The sequence below is a fragment of the Condylostylus longicornis genome, unplaced genomic scaffold (genome assembly GCF_029603195.1).
Source record: "Condylostylus longicornis isolate FDR11 unplaced genomic scaffold, ASM2960319v2 ptg000009l, whole genome shotgun sequence".
Lineage (NCBI taxonomy): Eukaryota > Metazoa > Arthropoda > Insecta > Diptera > Dolichopodidae > Condylostylus > Condylostylus longicornis.
Window position 1 is genome coordinate 90,860 of NW_026577978.1, and position 18,593 is coordinate 109,452.

General features: G+C 25.7%; 6 protein-coding genes across 7 annotated transcripts; 3 read left to right on the plus strand and 3 right to left on the minus strand.

The window, feature by feature from the left end:
• Positions 1 to 1,604: 1,604 nt before the first annotated feature.
• LOC129618550 (longitudinals lacking protein-like) lies at positions 1,605 to 4,530 on the minus strand. Of its 2 annotated transcripts, none has more exons than XM_055533357.1 (4): positions 4,235 to 4,530; positions 2,262 to 2,434; positions 2,021 to 2,107; positions 1,605 to 1,942 (listed from the first exon to the last, which is right to left on the minus strand). In XM_055533357.1, exons 2-4 carry the CDS (start codon positions 2,358 to 2,360, stop codon positions 1,748 to 1,750), a joined length of 381 nt encoding a protein of 126 aa, XP_055389332.1. In that variant the 5' UTR covers positions 2,361 to 2,434; positions 4,235 to 4,530; the 3' UTR covers positions 1,605 to 1,747. The 2 variants fall into 2 exon arrangements, with proteins under 2 accessions (XP_055389332.1, XP_055389333.1); XM_055533358.1 differs by having other exon boundaries at positions 2,262 to 2,435; positions 4,199 to 4,530.
• Positions 4,531 to 5,853: 1,323 nt separating this feature from the next.
• LOC129618597 (COP9 signalosome complex subunit 2) lies at positions 5,854 to 8,187 on the plus strand. The gene is made up of 8 exons (XM_055533440.1): positions 5,854 to 6,052; positions 6,142 to 6,336; positions 6,395 to 6,520; positions 6,576 to 6,743; positions 6,816 to 7,129; positions 7,233 to 7,423; positions 7,480 to 7,621; positions 7,676 to 8,187. Exons 1-8 carry the CDS (start codon positions 5,999 to 6,001, stop codon positions 7,818 to 7,820), a joined length of 1,335 nt encoding a protein of 444 aa, XP_055389415.1. The 5' UTR covers positions 5,854 to 5,998; the 3' UTR covers positions 7,821 to 8,187.
• Positions 8,188 to 8,237: 50 nt separating this feature from the next.
• LOC129618598 (uncharacterized) lies at positions 8,238 to 9,044 on the minus strand. Its single transcript, XM_055533441.1, has 3 exons — positions 8,816 to 9,044; positions 8,545 to 8,747; positions 8,238 to 8,484 (listed from the first exon to the last, which is right to left on the minus strand). Exons 1-3 carry the CDS (start codon positions 8,891 to 8,893, stop codon positions 8,238 to 8,240), a joined length of 528 nt encoding a protein of 175 aa, XP_055389416.1. The 5' UTR covers positions 8,894 to 9,044.
• A 454-nt stretch (positions 9,045 to 9,498) lies between these two features.
• Positions 9,499 to 10,519, plus strand: LOC129618584 (origin recognition complex subunit 6). Its single transcript, XM_055533418.1, has 3 exons — positions 9,499 to 9,633; positions 9,713 to 9,839; positions 9,908 to 10,519. Exons 1-3 carry the CDS (start codon positions 9,578 to 9,580, stop codon positions 10,499 to 10,501), a joined length of 777 nt encoding a protein of 258 aa, XP_055389393.1. The 5' UTR covers positions 9,499 to 9,577; the 3' UTR covers positions 10,502 to 10,519.
• Positions 10,520 to 10,576: 57 nt separating this feature from the next.
• On the minus strand, positions 10,577 to 12,847 carry LOC129618583 (mediator of RNA polymerase II transcription subunit 17). The gene is made up of 4 exons (XM_055533417.1): positions 12,709 to 12,847; positions 11,329 to 12,654; positions 10,848 to 11,268; positions 10,577 to 10,791 (listed from the first exon to the last, which is right to left on the minus strand). The coding sequence occupies exons 1-4, from the start codon at positions 12,795 to 12,797 to the stop codon at positions 10,708 to 10,710; spliced, it is 1,920 nt and encodes a 639-aa protein (XP_055389392.1). The 5' UTR covers positions 12,798 to 12,847; the 3' UTR covers positions 10,577 to 10,707.
• A 698-nt stretch (positions 12,848 to 13,545) lies between these two features.
• On the plus strand, positions 13,546 to 16,515 carry LOC129618579 (peroxisomal ATPase PEX6). The gene is made up of 4 exons (XM_055533413.1): positions 13,546 to 13,683; positions 13,736 to 14,977; positions 15,048 to 16,290; positions 16,358 to 16,515. Exons 1-4 carry the CDS (start codon positions 13,681 to 13,683, stop codon positions 16,501 to 16,503), a joined length of 2,634 nt encoding a protein of 877 aa, XP_055389388.1. The 5' UTR covers positions 13,546 to 13,680; the 3' UTR covers positions 16,504 to 16,515.
• Positions 16,516 to 18,593: the final 2,078 nt, after the last annotated feature.

Sequence of the window (18,593 nt, forward strand, 5' to 3'; positions counted from 1 at the left end):
TAAAATATATTTAAAAATTTTAATAAGAATGAATATTATTTTGCGTTTATTTTTAATTTATTAAAAATTTCTTTTATATTAAAAAAAATTCAGTAAAAAATAACGAAATTTTTTGAATAAATCATTTGTTTTCAAATTGTTGTGGATATGAGAAAATTTTTGAAAAATAAATACATATTTCGCAAATGACATAATTTTTGAACAATTAATTAATAATTTTAAAAAGGATATTGAAATTGATTTAATTTTAGTTTTTGACTTTATTATAAGTATTTTATAATATTAACAATTTTTTCAAAAAGAAATGTAGGGATTATATATGTACATATTCGATGATAAAAAAAAATATTAAATTTTATAAAAATTACGAATTAAAAAATTTCTCTTCCGTTTCAAAAACTAAAAATAAAATAAAATAATTTAATTGCTTATAAAGTGAATTCAACAAATTAAATGCATAATTCTATTAAAATTTTCATTAACTAAAAAAAATTTAATTCATTTTATATTTTTAATAACGTTTTTTCACATTATTATTAATAAATGTATGCATGTATTTTTATTAACAATATTAGATATATTTTTCGAGAATATTATACTGGCATAATAATAAAAATAATTATAATTATAAAAAAAAAAATTAATATAAAAATTTATATAAGAGTTATAATCACATTATAAAAAGCATTGTTAAAATTTTTCCAAATAAATTATAACATATTTATATTTAAACTGTGATTACAATATTTTATATTTCATCTTTATATTAATAGTTAAAATAACATAATAATATAAACTCGTAATTTTAGAAATCTAATAATAAAACAATCATTTTCAAATTGTTTAAAATATTATAAAAAAGTTTTTGAAAAACATTTAAAATTATTTAATCATTTTGAATATACATACATAATTGAACACATTAAGAAAAAAAATTCTTAGTACCTTTTTCGAAATCCTTGTTCCGTACTTGTGTTATATATTATATAACTTTGCAAAGAAAATTTTAATTTAAGTGATTTCCTTTTTCTAAAAGAAATTGTTTTTTTTTTTTTATTTTTAAATTATTTAAGTTTGAGAAAATTATTAATATTAATTTTGATAAAAATTATGTACTTTTTTTATGCAGTTTTAAATACTATTTCCAGTTCAATAGCAATTTTGAAAATAGCTCAAAAATTTTAGTGATTCGAGCACTTAAATTTGTTCAAATGTCATAAAACCAAATTGTTTTCCTTTTTTTCAATTCAGCGATCAAAATTTAAATGAATGATAATTTATTTATGCAAGTAAAATAGCTACCAATGGTTTTGTGTATTTTTAAAAAATTCTTTTTATTAAATTGTTATTAAATTTACTTCCAAAACTAAAATAGTTCCAATTATTAAGAAAAAAAAGCTAAAAATTATTTTTATTACCTATTAAAAAATTCTATAATTATATTTAATCTTTTTTCATTCTTTTATTCAAAAAATAATCCAATTTACATTTTTATATTAAAAAAATTAGAAATCAATTTCTGCGTAAAGAAATTGGATAGCATTATTAAAACAAAAAAAAAATAATACATAAAGAAAATCATGATGAATAAACAAATGAAAATATTCTTTTTTTTTTTTTGTTGTGATATTTTTAATTTTATAAGTATGTATATATTTTTATATATAATACATATATTAATTATAGTCATTATTCTTTATATTAGAGTTTATAGAGAAGAACGTCACAAAATACTAAAAGATTACCATCAACCTTCACGTTTAATTGAACTAGGCGTCTCAGCTAAACCTTTAACCTTTAGTCTATCAGCTGTTTTCAAAAAAGCTGGCAATTGTTCTTGAGATACATTTACTTCACCGGCATACATAAATTCTAGAATAGCTTGCAAATGAATATATGATACATCTTTCAATATTATTATTGGATGTTTTGATGGATTTTCCTAAAAAAAAAAAAATAATAATATAAATAAATTGAAAAATACAAACTAAAAAATAAAAGAATAAAAATAAATTCTTACTTCGAGAAGAGATTTGAAATATGGACTGCAAGCAGATAATACCATTTTATGAGCTTTACATGTCTGTCCTTCACAGGCAAGTGTTACCTAAAATTGAAAAACAATATAAGTATAAACTTATAACATACACATGATATAATATAGGTAAATTATATTTATAAACAGGTAGGTACATAAATAGATAGGCAACTACAAAATATACAACATGTAAATAAAACAAATAAAAATTTTGAAATCTTACATCTGTAAAACTTTTTTCATCTCTAAGATGTCGAAACGATGTGACCATGTTTGTTTGAAAATCATTCCATTTCAAAAAGAATTGTTGATCAGCCATCATTTAAATTTTTATTTTTTTTTTTTTCTGTTTTTCCTTCCAAATTCAAATCAGTCTAAATTATAAAGCAAATGTGCCTAAAATTTCAAAGAATTTTTTAATTTAATATAATACAATATTGTTTATACATTATGTACAATGTATATGCATTTTATATATAACATAAATAGAATTATAATGCTATTGCATACGTATGTACCTAAATCCATACATAATAAAAACAAATAGTTTTTAATTTATTAAGTAAATTCATTGTACAACTACTTAATAGTAAATTTTTATTTGCTTAAAAGAAATATTTATAAATTAATATTGTAATTAAAATATCTAACTAGTCAATTGTTCCTGGAATTAGCTGTGTAATAAATTACGAATATTAAACTTACACAAAAAAAATCTCTTGAAAATGTCAAATATTTATGCATGTGAACGCAAAATTTAAAATTAAATTTAACAAATTAAAAATTTTTAAAAGTAAAATGATTTTAAGTTAAATGAAAGCTCCAGTTTGGTAAAGGAATAGATTTTCAACATGTTTTTCAAGGTTTGGAAAACCCTCAAATATTTTAGAATATTGATAATTTTTTATGAATCGATATTTAATCTAAAATCCAATAAAAACTAAGCAGGTAAAACTCCAATATACAGGTAGTTAGATAGATGCAGATTGGCATTTATCAAAACCAATGTACTGTATGATTAACCATAAAATTCCTAAAATAACAACTAAAAAATTGGTAGGTAGGTTTCAATAATTTCAATATACATATACATATATGTTATTATACCTGTTTCGTTTCTATTACAAAGAAATAAATTTTCTAAATTTGTTTGAATCCCTAATTTTTTTTGAATCCCTTATAATTAATTAAGATTTTTTTAAATTATGAAAATTACATTTAGCGATTTTAGAAAAACTAAAAAAAAATAACAATTGCTATTTATTTTTTAATATCAAATTAGTTTACAAAAAAAAAATGTCCATTAAAAAAAATCTATGCCAATTTCTCCATTTGAAGCTCTTTCTATTAATTGTGTGTATTAAAAAATTCTATATAACAAAGGATCCAATAAAAAAAAAAACAAAAAAAAAACCAAAATCACTTTTGAAAATCCTTTTTCTATATAGTTTTTAACTTCACCTACACACAATACCTTTTTATATACATATTTATGAACGTACATACAATTAATAAGAAAAGAACATTTGAATCCATTACACATACACAAACCACAATACGATACAGGTGAAGGAAGTCTTATTAAAAGTAATGGAGCACCATTGCAAACAAAACAAAAAAAAAAGTGAAAGATGAATTTGAAAAAAAAAAATCTACGAGAAAATGAAAACTTTAGTTAAAATGCTTGTTTTATTTTGTACAAAAATTACTATTCCAAGTTTGTATGCAATTAAGTATGCCCAAATAAAATATGTATGTATGTAGGTACCTAAAAAATTGAGAATGTTATTCAATTATTTTTTTATTTTTAGTTTTTCTAAATTTTTGTATTTTTTTTTTTTTCTTATGAAAATTGCAAGTTAATATAAAAAAATTACAAATATTTTTGGCTTTTCTTATTAGTTTTTTTTTTAATTTATAGTTTTTTCAAAATAAAATTGAAATCCTTCATAACAATAATTTTAATATGGGTAACTAATATTTCTTTTTTTAATTAATAATACATTAATACAGGCAGGCATCAATTTCCAAAAAAAAAAAAATTAAAACCAAGCAATTTTTTTTTCTTTCCTTCCTTTTTTTTTGTAAATGCGATTACAAGACTGCGACCACAGCAATACGAGCAAAAAAAAAATTTCTAGTCACACGTAATCTTTACCTTTTTTTTTTCTTTAAATTTTTAATTAAATTTTTTACCTTTGGTAAAAATTTCTTTAAGTTTTTTTCAATTGTTTTTGTATATTCAACTTTAATTTCAAATGAATCTTATTGAAAAAATAATTTGATGTTCTTGAAATAACTTGAATAAACAAAATAAAAATACACTCTTCTATTTTTTCTTTTTTTTAAGAAAATTATAATTATAAATTCACTTTTGCTTTGCTTTTTGCTTATTTTTTTGTATTGTAATACTTTTCACATATATATGTATATATAGTTTTGAGATAGACGGCAAGTAATTTTTCAGACGTACGTTTCTATTAAATTAATGTGTTTGTTGGTTGGAGGAAAGTGAAAGAAATTGTATTTGTTCTCTCTTGCTGGTTGAATGAGTAACAAAAAAAAAGGAAAAAAAAAGAGATAAATATATATATAAAATAAAAAGTAATAATTCTTTTAAGTCGATTAGATACAAGAAAAAAAGAGAAAACAATTTTCTAAAACATAATAATAAAAAAAGAAAAATAAAAATAAAAAATAATAATAATAGTGAGGGAACAAAAACTGTCGAAACAATAGAAAATGAAACAAATTTAAGTTGCAAGAATTTTTTACGGTCCTAACGAAATGAATACGTACCGAAAAAAAGTACAAAATCATATTTTTATAAAGGAAATTTTATGTTATAAAATTAATATTTTTTAATTCCACTCATAACATAAAATTTTTTATAACATAAATTTTATTATTGAAATTGGTGCTTTACCCAATATATTCATATTAGGTAATGGTGCGTGGTATTGATACATAAATTAAACTATATAAAAAAACATATATTTTTTTAATTAAGCCAACCGAATTACTGAATACTGACAGTTTTACACGATTTTTTATGTAAAATCATTTTTATATAAATTATATACATGTACTTTAAGCAACTTATGAACTATTGCTAAATAATTCCTAATTATTTTGTGTTTGTTACTAATTTTCAGATTAGAAAATTGTAAAAGTCATATCATATAATTTTTTTTACACCTTTTTAGCGATTTGTAATGGAATTCTTCATCAGTTTTGTTAAGATTGGAAAATATAGTTAAAATGTTACATTTTAATCTCGAAAAATAATAAGTGAAACAAATCAGTTCTAAAATTATTAAGAGTAGTAACATACCTAAAACTGTGCGAAAAGTTATTTGAATATAACAGAGTTCTTGACAAGACCGTATTAAATTTTTACTAAGTTATATTACTGTCTCGTAAAAGTGTTTTTTTAGCAAGAATTATTATGTAAATCTTTGACATTAATGTTAACATATACTTTGACGTTGTCAAAAAGTTACTAAGCCATTTTGTTATCGAGTAGTCTAAAACTAACCTAAAAGATTATTATTTATTGAACTTTTTTTTTAATTTTGTTTGGTGAAGAGACCTATTCTATGGAATGCTTGTAAAATATACATTTGACAATATACGATGAAGTTAATATATGATAAAGTAATTTAAAGCACTTAAAAAATATTCTTAAAATATTCTTGATATTTGCATAATTTGAAAATTTTAAAGAAATGCTAAGCTATGCTACCTTTCCATAAGATTTCACTCACTATTTGTGTTTGACATTTTGATTCGGTTTTATAAATTCAATCTAATTTTGATAAAAGTCAGAAAACAAAAATTGTTGATTGATTTAAAGAAAAAAAAGAAAGAGAATTCTAATAAATTTTACTAAATATATAATAAATCTTTTTATTAACAAGAATTTTAACTAAATAAATATTAAATTATTAGTTTTATAAAATGTCTGACAATGATGATGATTTTATGTGTGAGGACGATGAAGATTATGGTTTGGTAAGTAAATAAAAAATTGCATTTGGCACTTTAATAAAAATTGCGAAGTATGTACATGCGATTGTAATAAAAAAAAAATTTTTTTAAAGGAATATTCAGAAGATAGCAATTCTGAACCAGATGTTGATTTAGAAAATCAATATTACAACAGCAAAGCGCTTAAAGAAGAAGAACCATTAGCTGCCCTACAATCATTTCAAAAAGTGTTAGATCTTGAAAATGGCGAAAAGGGGGAATGGGGTTTTAGAGCTTTGAAACAAATGATCAAAATAAATTTCAAATTGGTTGGTAATGTGTTTTTAAGTTGATTGCGTGTAACTAATTATAAATTATTCTATAAAGCAAAATTATGGTGAAATGATGACACGATATAAGCAGTTGCTCACTTATATTAAAAGCGCAGTAACACGAAATCATTCTGAAAAATCAATTAATTCTATCTTGGATTACATTTCGACTTCAAAAAATGTACAAAAACTCATAAATTTCCTTAGAAATATTTTTATTAAGTGTTTCGTTTTAGATGGAGTTGTTGCAAAATTTTTATGAAACAACATTAGAAGCACTAAAGGACGCTAAAAATGATCGTCTATGGTTTAAAACAAATACGAAATTGGGAAAATTGTATTTTGATAGAAATGATTTTGGGAAATTACAGAAAATATTGAAACAATTACACCAATCTTGTCAGGTAGGTCTCACTGAGCCTATTTTATTTAAACATTGTAAATATAAAACAATTTTAATTTTCTAATTTTGATAGACTGATGATGGAGAAGATGATCTGAAAAAAGGTACTCAATTACTTGAAATTTATGCCTTAGAAATTCAGATGTACACAGTCCAAAAAAATAATAAGAAACTAAAAGCTTTATATGAGCAATCTTTGCACATTAAGTCTGCTATACCGCATCCTTTAATAATGGGCGTTATACGTGAATGTGGTGGAAAAATGCATTTACGTGAAGGGGAATTTGAAAAGGCTCATACTGATTTCTTTGAAGCTTTTAAAAATTATGATGAATCGGGTTCACCGAGACGCACAACATGTTTAAAATATTTAGTTTTAGCTAATATGTAAGTAATCGTCATCTTAAAAAAGACAACTAATCTAAATGAAATTAAAAATGTGAATAATTTTTGTTTTATTAAAATAGTCTATATTGATTTATTTGTTAAGGTTGATGAAATCTGGAATAAATCCATTTGATTCCCAAGAAGCCAAACCGTATAAAAATGATCCAGAGATTTTAGCAATGACTAATCTAGTTGTTTCTTATCAAAATAATGATATCAGTGAATTCGAATCTATTTTACGCCACAACCGAAGCAATATTATGGCTGACCCATTTATTAAGGAACATATAGAAGGTAATTTTTGTATCATATGCCTATATATATGAAGTTTCGTTGTATTTCTATTATAGATTTATTGAGAAATATTCGCACACAAGTGTTAATTAAATTGATTCGCCCTTATACAAGTATTAGAATACCGTTTATATCGAACGTCTTAAATATTGAACCTGCTGAAGTTGAAAGTTTAATGGTTTCTTGTATTTTGGACAAGTACTTAATTTGTTTGTAATTATTTGACAAATTATCATAATTTTTTTATTACAGCACTATTCAAGGGAGAATCGATCAAGTTAATCAAGTCTTAAAACTAGATAAAGAAACAAGATGTGCGGCGCGCTATAACGCTATGGATAGATGGGCAAATCAAATAAATTCTCTACAATTGGCAGTAAATAATAGAATGGCATAAAATTAATATACATCGCCTAAAATTTATCAAATTGAAATTTTGTTAATAAAAGAATTTTAAGAATTTGAGCTTCTAGATAATTTTATTAATTAAGTAAAAATTACAAAAAAAATGAAATATAATTAATAAGGTTAGAGTTGGCTATTGTCATTTTGTGTAGAAGTGATCATAGATCCAATCATATTAAAATGATCATAACATGGTGTTTGAGCAACACATACTTCTTCCGAACAAAATGCTAATTCAATTTCATTGATAAGGTTATAGTTTTCTTCCTCTGGTCCTAACAAATCTTCTGTATTAACTAAAGTATTTGGCGTGTTGATGACAGTTATTTGCGATAAATCAGATTCAACATCACTCTCTGTATGTGCTGTTTATAAAAATTAAATAAATGTACATATACGCAAATTTGTTTCAAATTAACAAAATGTAAGTAAACTTACAATTTGAATTATTAGAATTACTTGATTCATATTTAGAGTCAAGGGCTTTTACAATTTTAATAGCATTATCGAAGCTTCCATATTTTTCAAATGATGATGCCAAAAAACTTGGATGAATTCCTAAACTTATAAGATTGTTTATTTTAGTTTCTCTCCAATGGTTTTCTTTATCTTCTTTAAGAGATTGCCATGTTTTTTCAAAATACTTCTTACTGGGCCTTAAAAGTTAAATAAATTTTTAAAATACATATTTAGTTTCAAAATTATTTTCACTATACCTCGGATGATTCTTATACCATTTATATACTTTTATTTGTAGCTTTTTTGAATCTTTTAACTCTGGTTCTCTTGACAGAATCCTTTTCTCAATTCCTTTTAATAAATTAGCCCAACTTCCTACAACAGCTAATTTCTTTGTACAACACAAAATTTTAAGGTCTTTTTGAGATAAAGGAAATTGTGAGGCGATTTCTTTTTCTTTCTAAAAAGAGTCCAGTTAAAAATTGCATAGTTTATGCAAATTCAAATATCTTTAATTGTCTTACATACTTCAGTTAGCTCCTTGAAAACAACTTCAATAATTTCATCAATAGGTAGCTTTTCGGCCTCTATCCTTCTTTTTTCCATACTGCATCGTTTTTCCTCTGCAAAATAATTCTTGAAAAACAAATATTTTTAGTTAAATCCTCTCGTCTTGGCTGCTATGTATTAATAAAGTTAATCAAGTTCATTAAATTGTGTTCGGTATTTCAGTATCGATATCCTATCCCATATTCTAATTTCACCAACAATAAACTTCAGATTTGTTGCATGTAAGTAGACAAAAACACAACATACTCTTTCGTATTCGCTGCTAAACATGTTTTTGGGGAGCAACGAGAGCGAAATGAAGAAAAATAACTAAAATTTGAATATTAACAAAAAAAAATGTTTTTACTCTTCTTTAGTCTATAAACACAAAAAAGAAAACTTTCATATTTATTTGAATTTTTTATGAAAGCATCTAATCAAAACTATGTATATGGTTTTTTACTTGTAGTAAACTTAGCAAAGTTAAGCGAAAACGCGCGAGATTTGTCGTTACACGTATTTACAACGCATCATATTGTATTTGTTGTTTATAGAAAATATCTTGTAAAAACCGGGAAAATTCATGAAAATATAGGTTAACAAATCAACTGTTTGTTTATCGCCTTCACCCTTATATAAACATATGTACATATGTAGATAGTTTATTAAGGTTTATTGTTTTCATTTTGATATTTTAAAAATATAATACATATTTTTATAATCATTAAATAAATTTGGCAAATGGAAGCACAAATTTTAAAGAAACTTGGATTGCAGAACCACAAGAACTTATTAGAGTAAGCAAACTACTTAATATTTTATTTTGAAATCTACATACATAAATATATTAAAATTGTAATTACTAATGGAATTTAGGAAAACTACAGAGTTACTTCGTCTATTACAAATAAAATCTTCGGGATTATCAGGTATTGACGATTACGCTAAAATAAGTATTTGTGTGGACTTAGCAACATCATTGCTAGGAATATCTACAGATTTGGTAATTAAGTTTAAAGAAATATGTATGTATGTAGTTATGGTTTAAAAATGTTCTCATAATTATTTTAGCTGGATATAATAAAACAATCTGGCTTAAAAAAAACTGTTTACGAAAAGTATAAAAGAAATATTGAAAAAATTCTTAATCTAAACAAACCATTAAGAATTAGCGAAATTTGTGTTCATTTAAATTGCAATGAAGTCTCCGAGAAGGCTACAAATTTACTTAATATGTACGAAGATCACATCAACAAAAGTAACGACAACGATATTGATTTATCACATCCACAATATGCTGCAATGGCAGTATTTCAAGCTTGTAAATTAAATAAAGTTAAAATAATAAAAGCCAAAATATTAGGATTTAGTCATTTGAGGCCGTCACAGTGGACACGATTAGAACAACAATGGGATAAGTTTATAACAGAATATAACGATTTGCTAAAAAAATCCAGTTGTAAACCAAAGAGTGTAACTCAAGTTGTCAGTGAAAGTAAAGAAATAAATAGTCAAACACAAGACCGTGCCAATAAAGCAGAGATTGAAGATTATGAGACTTGGAAAGCTAGGATTATTAATAAAGCGAAAGAAGACCTTAAGCAAATGAAATTGGGACATATGAATAAAGATGTTGAATCCGTAAATTTTGATGATTCGTTATAGACATAAACTTTTAAATTTTTAAGACGCATTTGCGTAATTTATTAAAATTTTTATTATCTTATTTAAGTTGTTCAATACTTTTGTTTTATTTTAACAATTACATCTTATTACGTAATGTAAAAATATTAATGATTACTGCTTCTTATTTATTTTAAAAATAATATCTTTACTTAAACTAATCATTTGTTTTTAAACTAAGAATTTTTCTAGTTGGTTGTGCTTGATAAGCAAGCCATCAGAAATTCCATTTTGTTAAGAAAATTTTTACCCTCCATTTTATCAAATTTCACCTAGAACAATAATTTATTTAGAAATTATGATTTTAATCCAATTAATAGACATAAACCTCTTTGAAATGTCCTCCTAAATTTTCCCAAAATTTTTCTGGTACAAGTGGACTTGGAAAGAAGTCTTGTCTCGGACTTCTTGCTACAAAAACTTTTACATCTATTTGAGGATCACATCTTATTTGAACGGCAATCATTCGGTCACCATTTGGCGACGCTAATAAACATGCGCTTGCATTTCCTAATGGCTCAACCGAACCAATTCCTAAATGATTACTGTTTGATAAAACTTGCCAAGCCATACACTTTGCTAAATTAAGTAAACATGAAATTTGATGTTGATTAATTTGACATAGTATTAAATCTCTTAGTTCTTGAGGCTCATATGATAGATGCATTACACGTCCGTCCCGGCATATACATTTCAGTGAACGTTCTTTTACATGAATGACTAGTGATGTTCTATGAATTGTGTCATAACTGAAAAAAAGAAAGCATTGAGTATGATAAAAAGTTATACTTTTGTATATAAATTATTACCCATGTGTAACTATATTAATTTTTACGCAAGACATTGTTGGATTATTCATAGCATTCCAGTGCGAGACAATTTGGGGATCTTTAACATCTCTGGCTAAAGTATCTAAAACGTATTGAGTTCTTTTTCTCATAAATATATGTTGAGCTTGAGCAATTATTTGTTCTAAAATTGTTTGTGTTTTCGTCATTTCAAGGAGCTCTTGCCTGTCAGCTGCCATAGGACCAGCTAACATTCTTCTCTTTGATGGTCCGAGTGGTCCACTTGCTGGATGTGGAAACGGATGATGACTATTCTTATGATGTACCTCTCTTAAAAGCTGATGTAATGAATGTTCCAAAACATGATCGTGATCATTTATAGGACCGGGTTGGTTTGAATCAAATGTTGTAGAATGACAAAGTGATATAATTAATTGAATACCTGGTAAGAGTGTTGCTCGAATTTGATTACCAACTACTACATGAGGTATTGGGGCTTGCAATTGTATTGCTTCCCTTGCAAGTTGGCTAAACAGTTCTTTGCAAAAAAGTACATTTTGGGCAAACTCTAAAGTTTTCTGCCATATTCCAGTTTGTTGTGTGATATTTGGACCGCTTCCCATCAAATTAACATTTGCTGTACATAAATCTTCTTGGTCTTTTTGTGTAATCACTTTGATATATGCTACACCCTGTAATTCTGAGGGAACATTGACTCGTAAAGCAGAGTTATTTTTTGGTGATACTAATGCTCCTTGTGTGCTACTTGATGGGCTCTGTGAAGGTGCAGCAACCTCGTCTTCTCCTTCTTCTTCAGCTTTTGTAACTTCAAATAAACCAGAATGCATAAATTTTGATCCAGCAGTTCTATAACTCAAATCCCCTATTATAGTATTGGATACTTTCTTCAATCGCCAATTCTGTCGAAGACGTAATAATTCAATATGAAAATCAGAAACATTGCGGTTATTTCGTTGTTCGCTATGAGAATTTCTTAATCGTTCAGCACCATTCAACAAAACATTTGCCGCTTGACTCAAAGATTTTTTTCGAGCATAAACTTGAACCATTATTTTAGTGTCGGAAGCTTCCTGTGGTATTGGATCCAAAACTAAATATCTTTTATCTTTGCATATAGAAAGAACGTCATATAGAACAGAAATTTCAGTAAAAGCGTCTCTTAGGTGGTTTCGAACAGAGTCCCATGGCCATAAACTAGGCTGAAATTGGGCATCTTGATCCGCCTTAGACTTTTTATCATCATCTTTTTTTAATTCATCCAAAGAAGTTTTACTGAAATCTATTTTCGATGCACATTTTGTAAGCGTTTCTGAAAGCGTTGGTAATCTGAAAATATTACCGTGTAAATTTACTAATCATTTTATGCTTTTATAAGATTACGGTTGGTATATTTCGGTTCCATCATATGCTATTTCTTGAATTTGATGTTCATTTGGAGTTTCTATTGAAATATTAACGTTATTGGACATTTTTAACGAAATTTTTTATAAACATAAAATAAAATGTTTTCTATTACATGTTTGACACTAACGACATGAAAGTTGACATTTTTAATGACATCCGCATATTATTGAAAGAGGTATCAATGACGTCAAAAACATCAAAATTGATCAAAGCATAAAGGCATAACTCCGATTTTTACCGAGAATTTTTTAACAAGTTAGTTAATTTAAATTTTATGTTGATTTTTCAAAGAAGTCATTTTAACATTAGTATCGAAGATTATTTCCTATTAAAATTTAGCTGAGTTTTGAAGCCCGATCGTGTATCTCGCATTTTTATTGAATTTTTATTCACTTTCAAATCGGAACTCTCAGTATTTTTATTGTAACTCACACTTTCTTTCTCTTTAAGTAAAATAGCAAAAAGACGATCAGGAGTCAAAATTTTAATTTAGTCCTTTTTATCTTAAAACTAAAATACATACTTATATATAATGACAATAGAGAACTTAAATAACAAAACTTAAATGAGTTAAGTTTTCGCACTTTGAAAAAATTTTTGATTTAGGTGACCAATGTGTTTTTCTTCATGTTGTATAATTTTAACTTAATTTAGAATTTAAACATATTATTAGATATTACTTACTTATAATACTTTTACCTTCAAAGATTAAACTTTTTGTAAGAAATTAGCTATCCAAAGCTATCTAACTTATTTTTATAATTGATATGTTAACGCGTCTTAAATAATCAATTTGTTTTAGATTAGTCCCTTTTCCTCCCGATAAAACACATGACAATACAAATTGACATAAACATAATCAGCTGATTATCATTTTGTTTTCTTCTTGAATTTAAATTTATGAATAAATAAATTCGGATTCTCGCATATTAAATTTAATTTTTTATAATGGTAAGTAGTTTGAATACCACATGTATAATTATATATAGCTTTTATATTTTAGCGTAAACCACGTCCGGTTTCAACTTCATCTTTACCACCAGTTAGCTTACACATCAAAGTTCAATATGATGATTCAGAAATGCGTTCTCTTGTCAACGCTTTCATAATTGTAAATAGAATATTATTCCCTAAATACAGATGGTATTCATTTCCAGCCTTATTAATTTTGGAACTAACACAGCGTCATGTTGCCTTAAATCGCGATAAATTTAAATTAACACCTATTCCAAGTCGGTTATACGAATTTCTAATACGAAATGAATATATAAAATCGGAACACATATTATTTGTATCAGAAGATATTTTCGAAAAATATGCTGAGAGCCGTGAATTAAATTATGTTACCCTAATTGTTAGTGGTAGATTTACGCCAAAAAAGGAGCACAAATCAGAAATTATGAAAGACATATTGAGCTTGAAGCCACAGACTTTAATTGTTCAATTACAGCCAGCGTTTAATTGCCAAAAAAGCTGTGTATTTGTCGCCGAAAACTTTTATTCAAATTTAATGGAAAAATTCAAAAATAAAATGAATACAACAATAGAAATCGAACCAATTCATGAACACCAACCACTACCGGCGATAGCAACAAAAGCTCATGTTCAAATGATAAGTAATCCATATGAATTGCCAATCGATGTTGTCGATTTATTGTTAACAAATTATTTTAATACACCAAGAATTTTGCATTGTGGTTTTACATATAAAATTGCAGTAGACGCAAACCTTCTGGGAACAGCGGTTTATGCTCAACATTATCACATATTTGCTTATTTAAAAGAAGTTTTTATCAAATGCACACATTTAGAAACAAAAGGAAACGAATTTGAGTCTCAAGCTATTGTTGCAACAAATTTTACAAATTTAATTCAGAAGGGAAATTTAAAAGAGTTTTTACCAAGACAACTCCTAGATAGTGTTGCAATTGCAAACAACTTTCCAGATGGCTTGAAAGAATGTTATCAGTTACTGAAGTCGTCTATTTATGCATTTTTGCCAAAGAAATCTGCTTGTTTATCATGGAAGCAAATATTTCCATTGTTTTTAATACAAGGAGAAAGGGGTTCTGGAAAAACAAAACTAATAAATGCTGTTGCACAAGACTTGGGAATGAATTTATATGCTGTAGACTGCGCAGAAATTGTTTCTCAAGTTCCAACCCATACAGAAGTAAAGTTGAAGGGTGTATTTGCAAAAAGCGTTATTTCTGAACCATTAATAATTTGCTTTCACAATTTTGAAGTCAGTATTTGATATAGTTAAATATTATGCAGAACATAATTCTTTCTTAATTTAAAATTTATTGTTTTAGATTTTTGGAATTGATAATGAAGGTAATGAGGATCTTCGTCTTTTAGCTTCATTTCAAGTACAAATACAAGAACTTTATAATAAAGATCGGGAGCATCCTATAATAATTATAGCCCTTACGAATGAAAAAGAATTAAAAACTATGATACATAGATTGTTTTTGGAAATTATTCAGATTCCTCCACTTGGAAAAATAGAAAGATTTAAAATTTTGAAATGGCTTCATATACGTGAAATTTATAACGAAGAAATTTTTAACAAAGGAAATTTAGACAGAGTTCCACTTTTTCCGATGACTTGCCGAGAAGTCTTTTTAAAAAGGTTTTTCAAATGGAAAAATATGAAAGAAATTCTCCTTCAGGTAGCAGAAAAATCTCAAGGATTTTTGTTAGGAGATTTGAAATTGCTTTATGATAATGCAGTAAGAGATGCTAATATAGAAAAAATGTCTAATCTTCGTTTAGATCATTTTGTAAGAAATCTTAATGAAATGCAAACACTTTTTGCTGATAGCTTAGGTGCTCCAAAAGTGCCGAAAGTTTTGTGGTCAGATATTGGGGGGCTAGCTAAAATCAAGGATGAAATTCAGAGTAGCATAGGTTTACCCTTGAAACACGTTCACTTAATGGGGAAAAATTTACGACGTTCTGGTATACTTTTATATGGTCCCCCTGGAACCGGAAAAACTTTGGTAGCTAAAGCTGTTGCTACGGAATGTAATTTAAGTTTTCTTTCAGTGCAAGGACCTGAACTATTAAATATGTATGTCGGGCAAAGTGAACAGAATGTTCGAGAAGTATTTTCAAGAGCCCGATCAGCTGCACCTTGTGTACTATTTTTAGATGAATTAGATTCTCTAGCACCAAATCGTGGGGTAGCAGGCGATTCTGGAGGTGTAATGGATAGAGTAGTCAGTCAATTATTAGCTGAAATGGATGGAACAAGCGATCCAAATAAACCGATATTTATATTGGCTGCCACAAATAGACCTGATTTGATTGATCCAGCTTTACTTAGACCTGGAAGATTTGATAAACTCTTTTATGTTGCCCCATGTGTTACATATGAAGATAAGGCAGCTGTACTTAAAGCACAAATGAAGAAATTTGTGCTAGGTAAAAATGTAAATATTAATAATATATCCGCCATACTAAAGGAGGATATGACTGGAGCTGATTTATATTCGATATGCTCGAATGCGTGGCTGTCAGCTGTTAGAAGAATTATTACAGCTCATCAAAAAGGTAAACAATTTGCTTAAAAAAAAAACAATAAACTAACTAAAAACCATTGCTTATATTTTTATTATAGATAAAACAAAAAAAGGTGAAGAAGTTACAAATAAAATAATTGTTGAAATGGAAGATTTTGAAAGAGCTTACGAAAAATTTGTGCCTTCGGTTAGCAAGAAAGATTTAGAATATTTTAGCAAACTAAAAATGTCTTACAGTTCATAAAAATGGATCTTTTCACTTCATTTGATCAAGAATTTATTTTTAATGGCTTATTTATTATAAATAATTTTAAATTATGGTTGTTTTATAACTGTACTTGTTATTTTATTTTATAAACTTACAGTTTGTTTTTGAGTTTTGTTATTGCAAAAATTTTTTCGGTATTTCATTATAATATTATGTTATAAATAAAGCAAAATTTTAAATTATTAATACATAATTCATTTTAATTATTTGTTAATAATTAGAAACCAATACAAGTATTACCTATTATAATGACTAATGAGTATTAAAAGTAAATGAATAACAAGGTAATTTTTGGACTTAGTAAGATTCAAATTTCGAATTATGTGATGGTTTCGGGAAATTTGCAATAAGTATATTTTTATTTCAATTTTTGAATTGCCTCGCACATAACCGTACGTTAAGGATTTGATGTAAATTATTATGTTATGTGTGATGAATGAGATTTTATATTTTGAATTCAAAACTTTTTATTCCAATGATTAGATACATTTGTATGTATATATTATTTTAAAAATGAATGTATAAGGTTATATTGGTATTTTCAGCAATTCGTTTTATCAAAAATTGTATTACATGCAATTTTGCATACCTTATAAGAATATGGTACAACCTCCATTACATAAAAAAACGAATATGCCATAGTGCTTACAATCGCGCTTGTGCAATAAAAATTTTAAGAGAAATTTTTTTCAAAAATAATATTGTAGCTATTAATATATATATTAATAACTTGACCGGCAATATAAATGAAGCCGGTTAACTTTTTGTTTTTATAATTTTAATTTTTTAATGAAACATTACATACAAGTAATATATATGTATGTATGTACGTAATGTGACATATAATGTTTGTCTTTTTTGTTGTTGGTATTTAATTAGAATTACGAATTGGTATAAAACACTTTATATGTTTCTTGAAGCATTATTAAAAAGAAAACAATTGAAATGATTTGCTTTATTTTGCAAACCTTATAAAGCTGTTTAGGATTTACTTTTTTAACTGTACATAGAATAGGACTGTGATTCTGATGATTCCTGCTGTGTTGAACAGATCCTACGGTTTGCTGATCAACGCTGGGGGATCTGTTTTTATTTTTTTCATGTAAATTTTTAAAAAGTTCAATTGGGCTGCTTTTGAACATCGTGTGTTTTATTTTTGTTTGCCATGAATATACCTACACAATAAAAGTTCCTGACTGGAAAAAATCTTGTAAAATATTATATAGATTTACAAATTATATTCACTGTTTTGACACAATAATTAACTTAATTTAAAACGAATTAAAATTACTTTAAGACTTAATTGAAAAAAAATTATTTTTTGTAATTTTTATATAGAATTAAAAATAATTTTTTGTTTCAAAATTTAAAAATTTTTTAAAATTAAATTTTATCGAGTTAAACCAATATTATTTTTCAATGTAAATTTTGCTCAATCCATAAGTATAATATTTTCTCTTGCCTACTACCATTAATATATTTTTATATCATTTTATTTTAAAGAAATACCTAATAAGTATATAAAATATGTAGTAATAAATTCTTTATATATATAAAAATTAAATTTCTCTTAAATTTTTTTGTGTTTTAACTTCTCATTTTTTTATCTCATTTTGATTTCGCTTCATAATATTAAATTACAGCGAATTATTCCATCACAGTAGAGTGTGCATAAGTAAATTTAAAATTGTGATTTGAAGTAGTGTGTGTTCTCTTTAATTTTATTTAAAGATAATGTTAATATACTTTCAGAAACAGTGTTGTGCTCTTCTATACATATGGTTATTTACAATTCAGGTACAAAAAAATATATGTATCTTATTGAAATATAAAAAAATATCATATATACACACACAAAAACAAATAAATTTTATTTACATTTTTGTAATACACACACACACACATATATATATATATATATATTATATTATTTTTCTTTTTCTTTTACATAAAAGTATTTTGAAGAGATTCTCCATTTAACATTCGGAAGTTGATTTTCGTATAGTATGGACGTAGTTGGAACACAAAAAGTTTCTCTACCATTATTTCATTTTAAAACTAATAAT

Excerpts from the sequence above, each read along its gene's own strand:
- LOC129618550 (XM_055533357.1), bottom strand. The coding sequence starts at position 2,360 with ATGATGGCTGATCAACAATTCTTTTTGAAATGGAATGATTTTCAAACA. Across the intron at positions 2,108-2,261 it reads ATGAAAAAAGTTTTACAGAT|GTAACACTTGCCTGTGAAGG; the intron begins GTAAGATTTCAA and ends TTTCAATTTTAG. Across the intron at positions 1,943-2,020 it reads ATTTCAAATCTCTTCTCGAA|GAAAATCCATCAAAACATCC; the intron begins GTAAGAATTTAT and ends TTTTTTTTTTAG.
- LOC129618584 (XM_055533418.1), top strand. The coding sequence starts at position 9,578 with ATGGAAGCACAAATTTTAAAGAAACTTGGATTGCAGAACCACAAGAAC. Across the intron at positions 9,634-9,712 it reads AACCACAAGAACTTATTAGA|GAAAACTACAGAGTTACTTC; the intron begins GTAAGCAAACTA and ends AATGGAATTTAG. Across the intron at positions 9,840-9,907 it reads TAGGAATATCTACAGATTTG|CTGGATATAATAAAACAATC; the intron begins GTAATTAAGTTT and ends TAATTATTTTAG.
- LOC129618583 (XM_055533417.1), bottom strand. The coding sequence starts at position 12,797 with ATGTCCAATAACGTTAATATTTCAATAGAAACTCCAAATGAACATCAA. Across the intron at positions 12,655-12,708 it reads GGAACCGAAATATACCAACC|ATTACCAACGCTTTCAGAAA; the intron begins GTAATCTTATAA and ends TAATATTTTCAG. Across the intron at positions 11,269-11,328 it reads ATTAATATAGTTACACATGG|TTATGACACAATTCATAGAA; the intron begins GTAATAATTTAT and ends TCTTTTTTTCAG.
- LOC129618598 (XM_055533441.1), bottom strand. The coding sequence starts at position 8,893 with ATGGAAAAAAGAAGGATAGAGGCCGAAAAGCTACCTATTGATGAAATT. Across the intron at positions 8,748-8,815 it reads TTTTCAAGGAGCTAACTGAA|AAAGAAAAAGAAATCGCCTC; the intron begins GTATGTAAGACA and ends GACTCTTTTTAG. Across the intron at positions 8,485-8,544 it reads TGGTATAAGAATCATCCGAG|GCCCAGTAAGAAGTATTTTG; the intron begins GTATAGTGAAAA and ends TTAACTTTTAAG.
- LOC129618597 (XM_055533440.1), top strand. The coding sequence starts at position 5,999 with ATGTCTGACAATGATGATGATTTTATGTGTGAGGACGATGAAGATTAT. Across the intron at positions 6,053-6,141 it reads ACGATGAAGATTATGGTTTG|GAATATTCAGAAGATAGCAA; the intron begins GTAAGTAAATAA and ends ATTTTTTTAAAG. Across the intron at positions 6,744-6,815 it reads AATTACACCAATCTTGTCAG|ACTGATGATGGAGAAGATGA; the intron begins GTAGGTCTCACT and ends TAATTTTGATAG.
- LOC129618579 (XM_055533413.1), top strand. Across the intron at positions 14,978-15,047 it reads TTTGCTTTCACAATTTTGAA|ATTTTTGGAATTGATAATGA; the intron begins GTCAGTATTTGA and ends TTATTGTTTTAG. Across the intron at positions 16,291-16,357 it reads TATTACAGCTCATCAAAAAG|ATAAAACAAAAAAAGGTGAA; the intron begins GTAAACAATTTG and ends TTTTTATTATAG.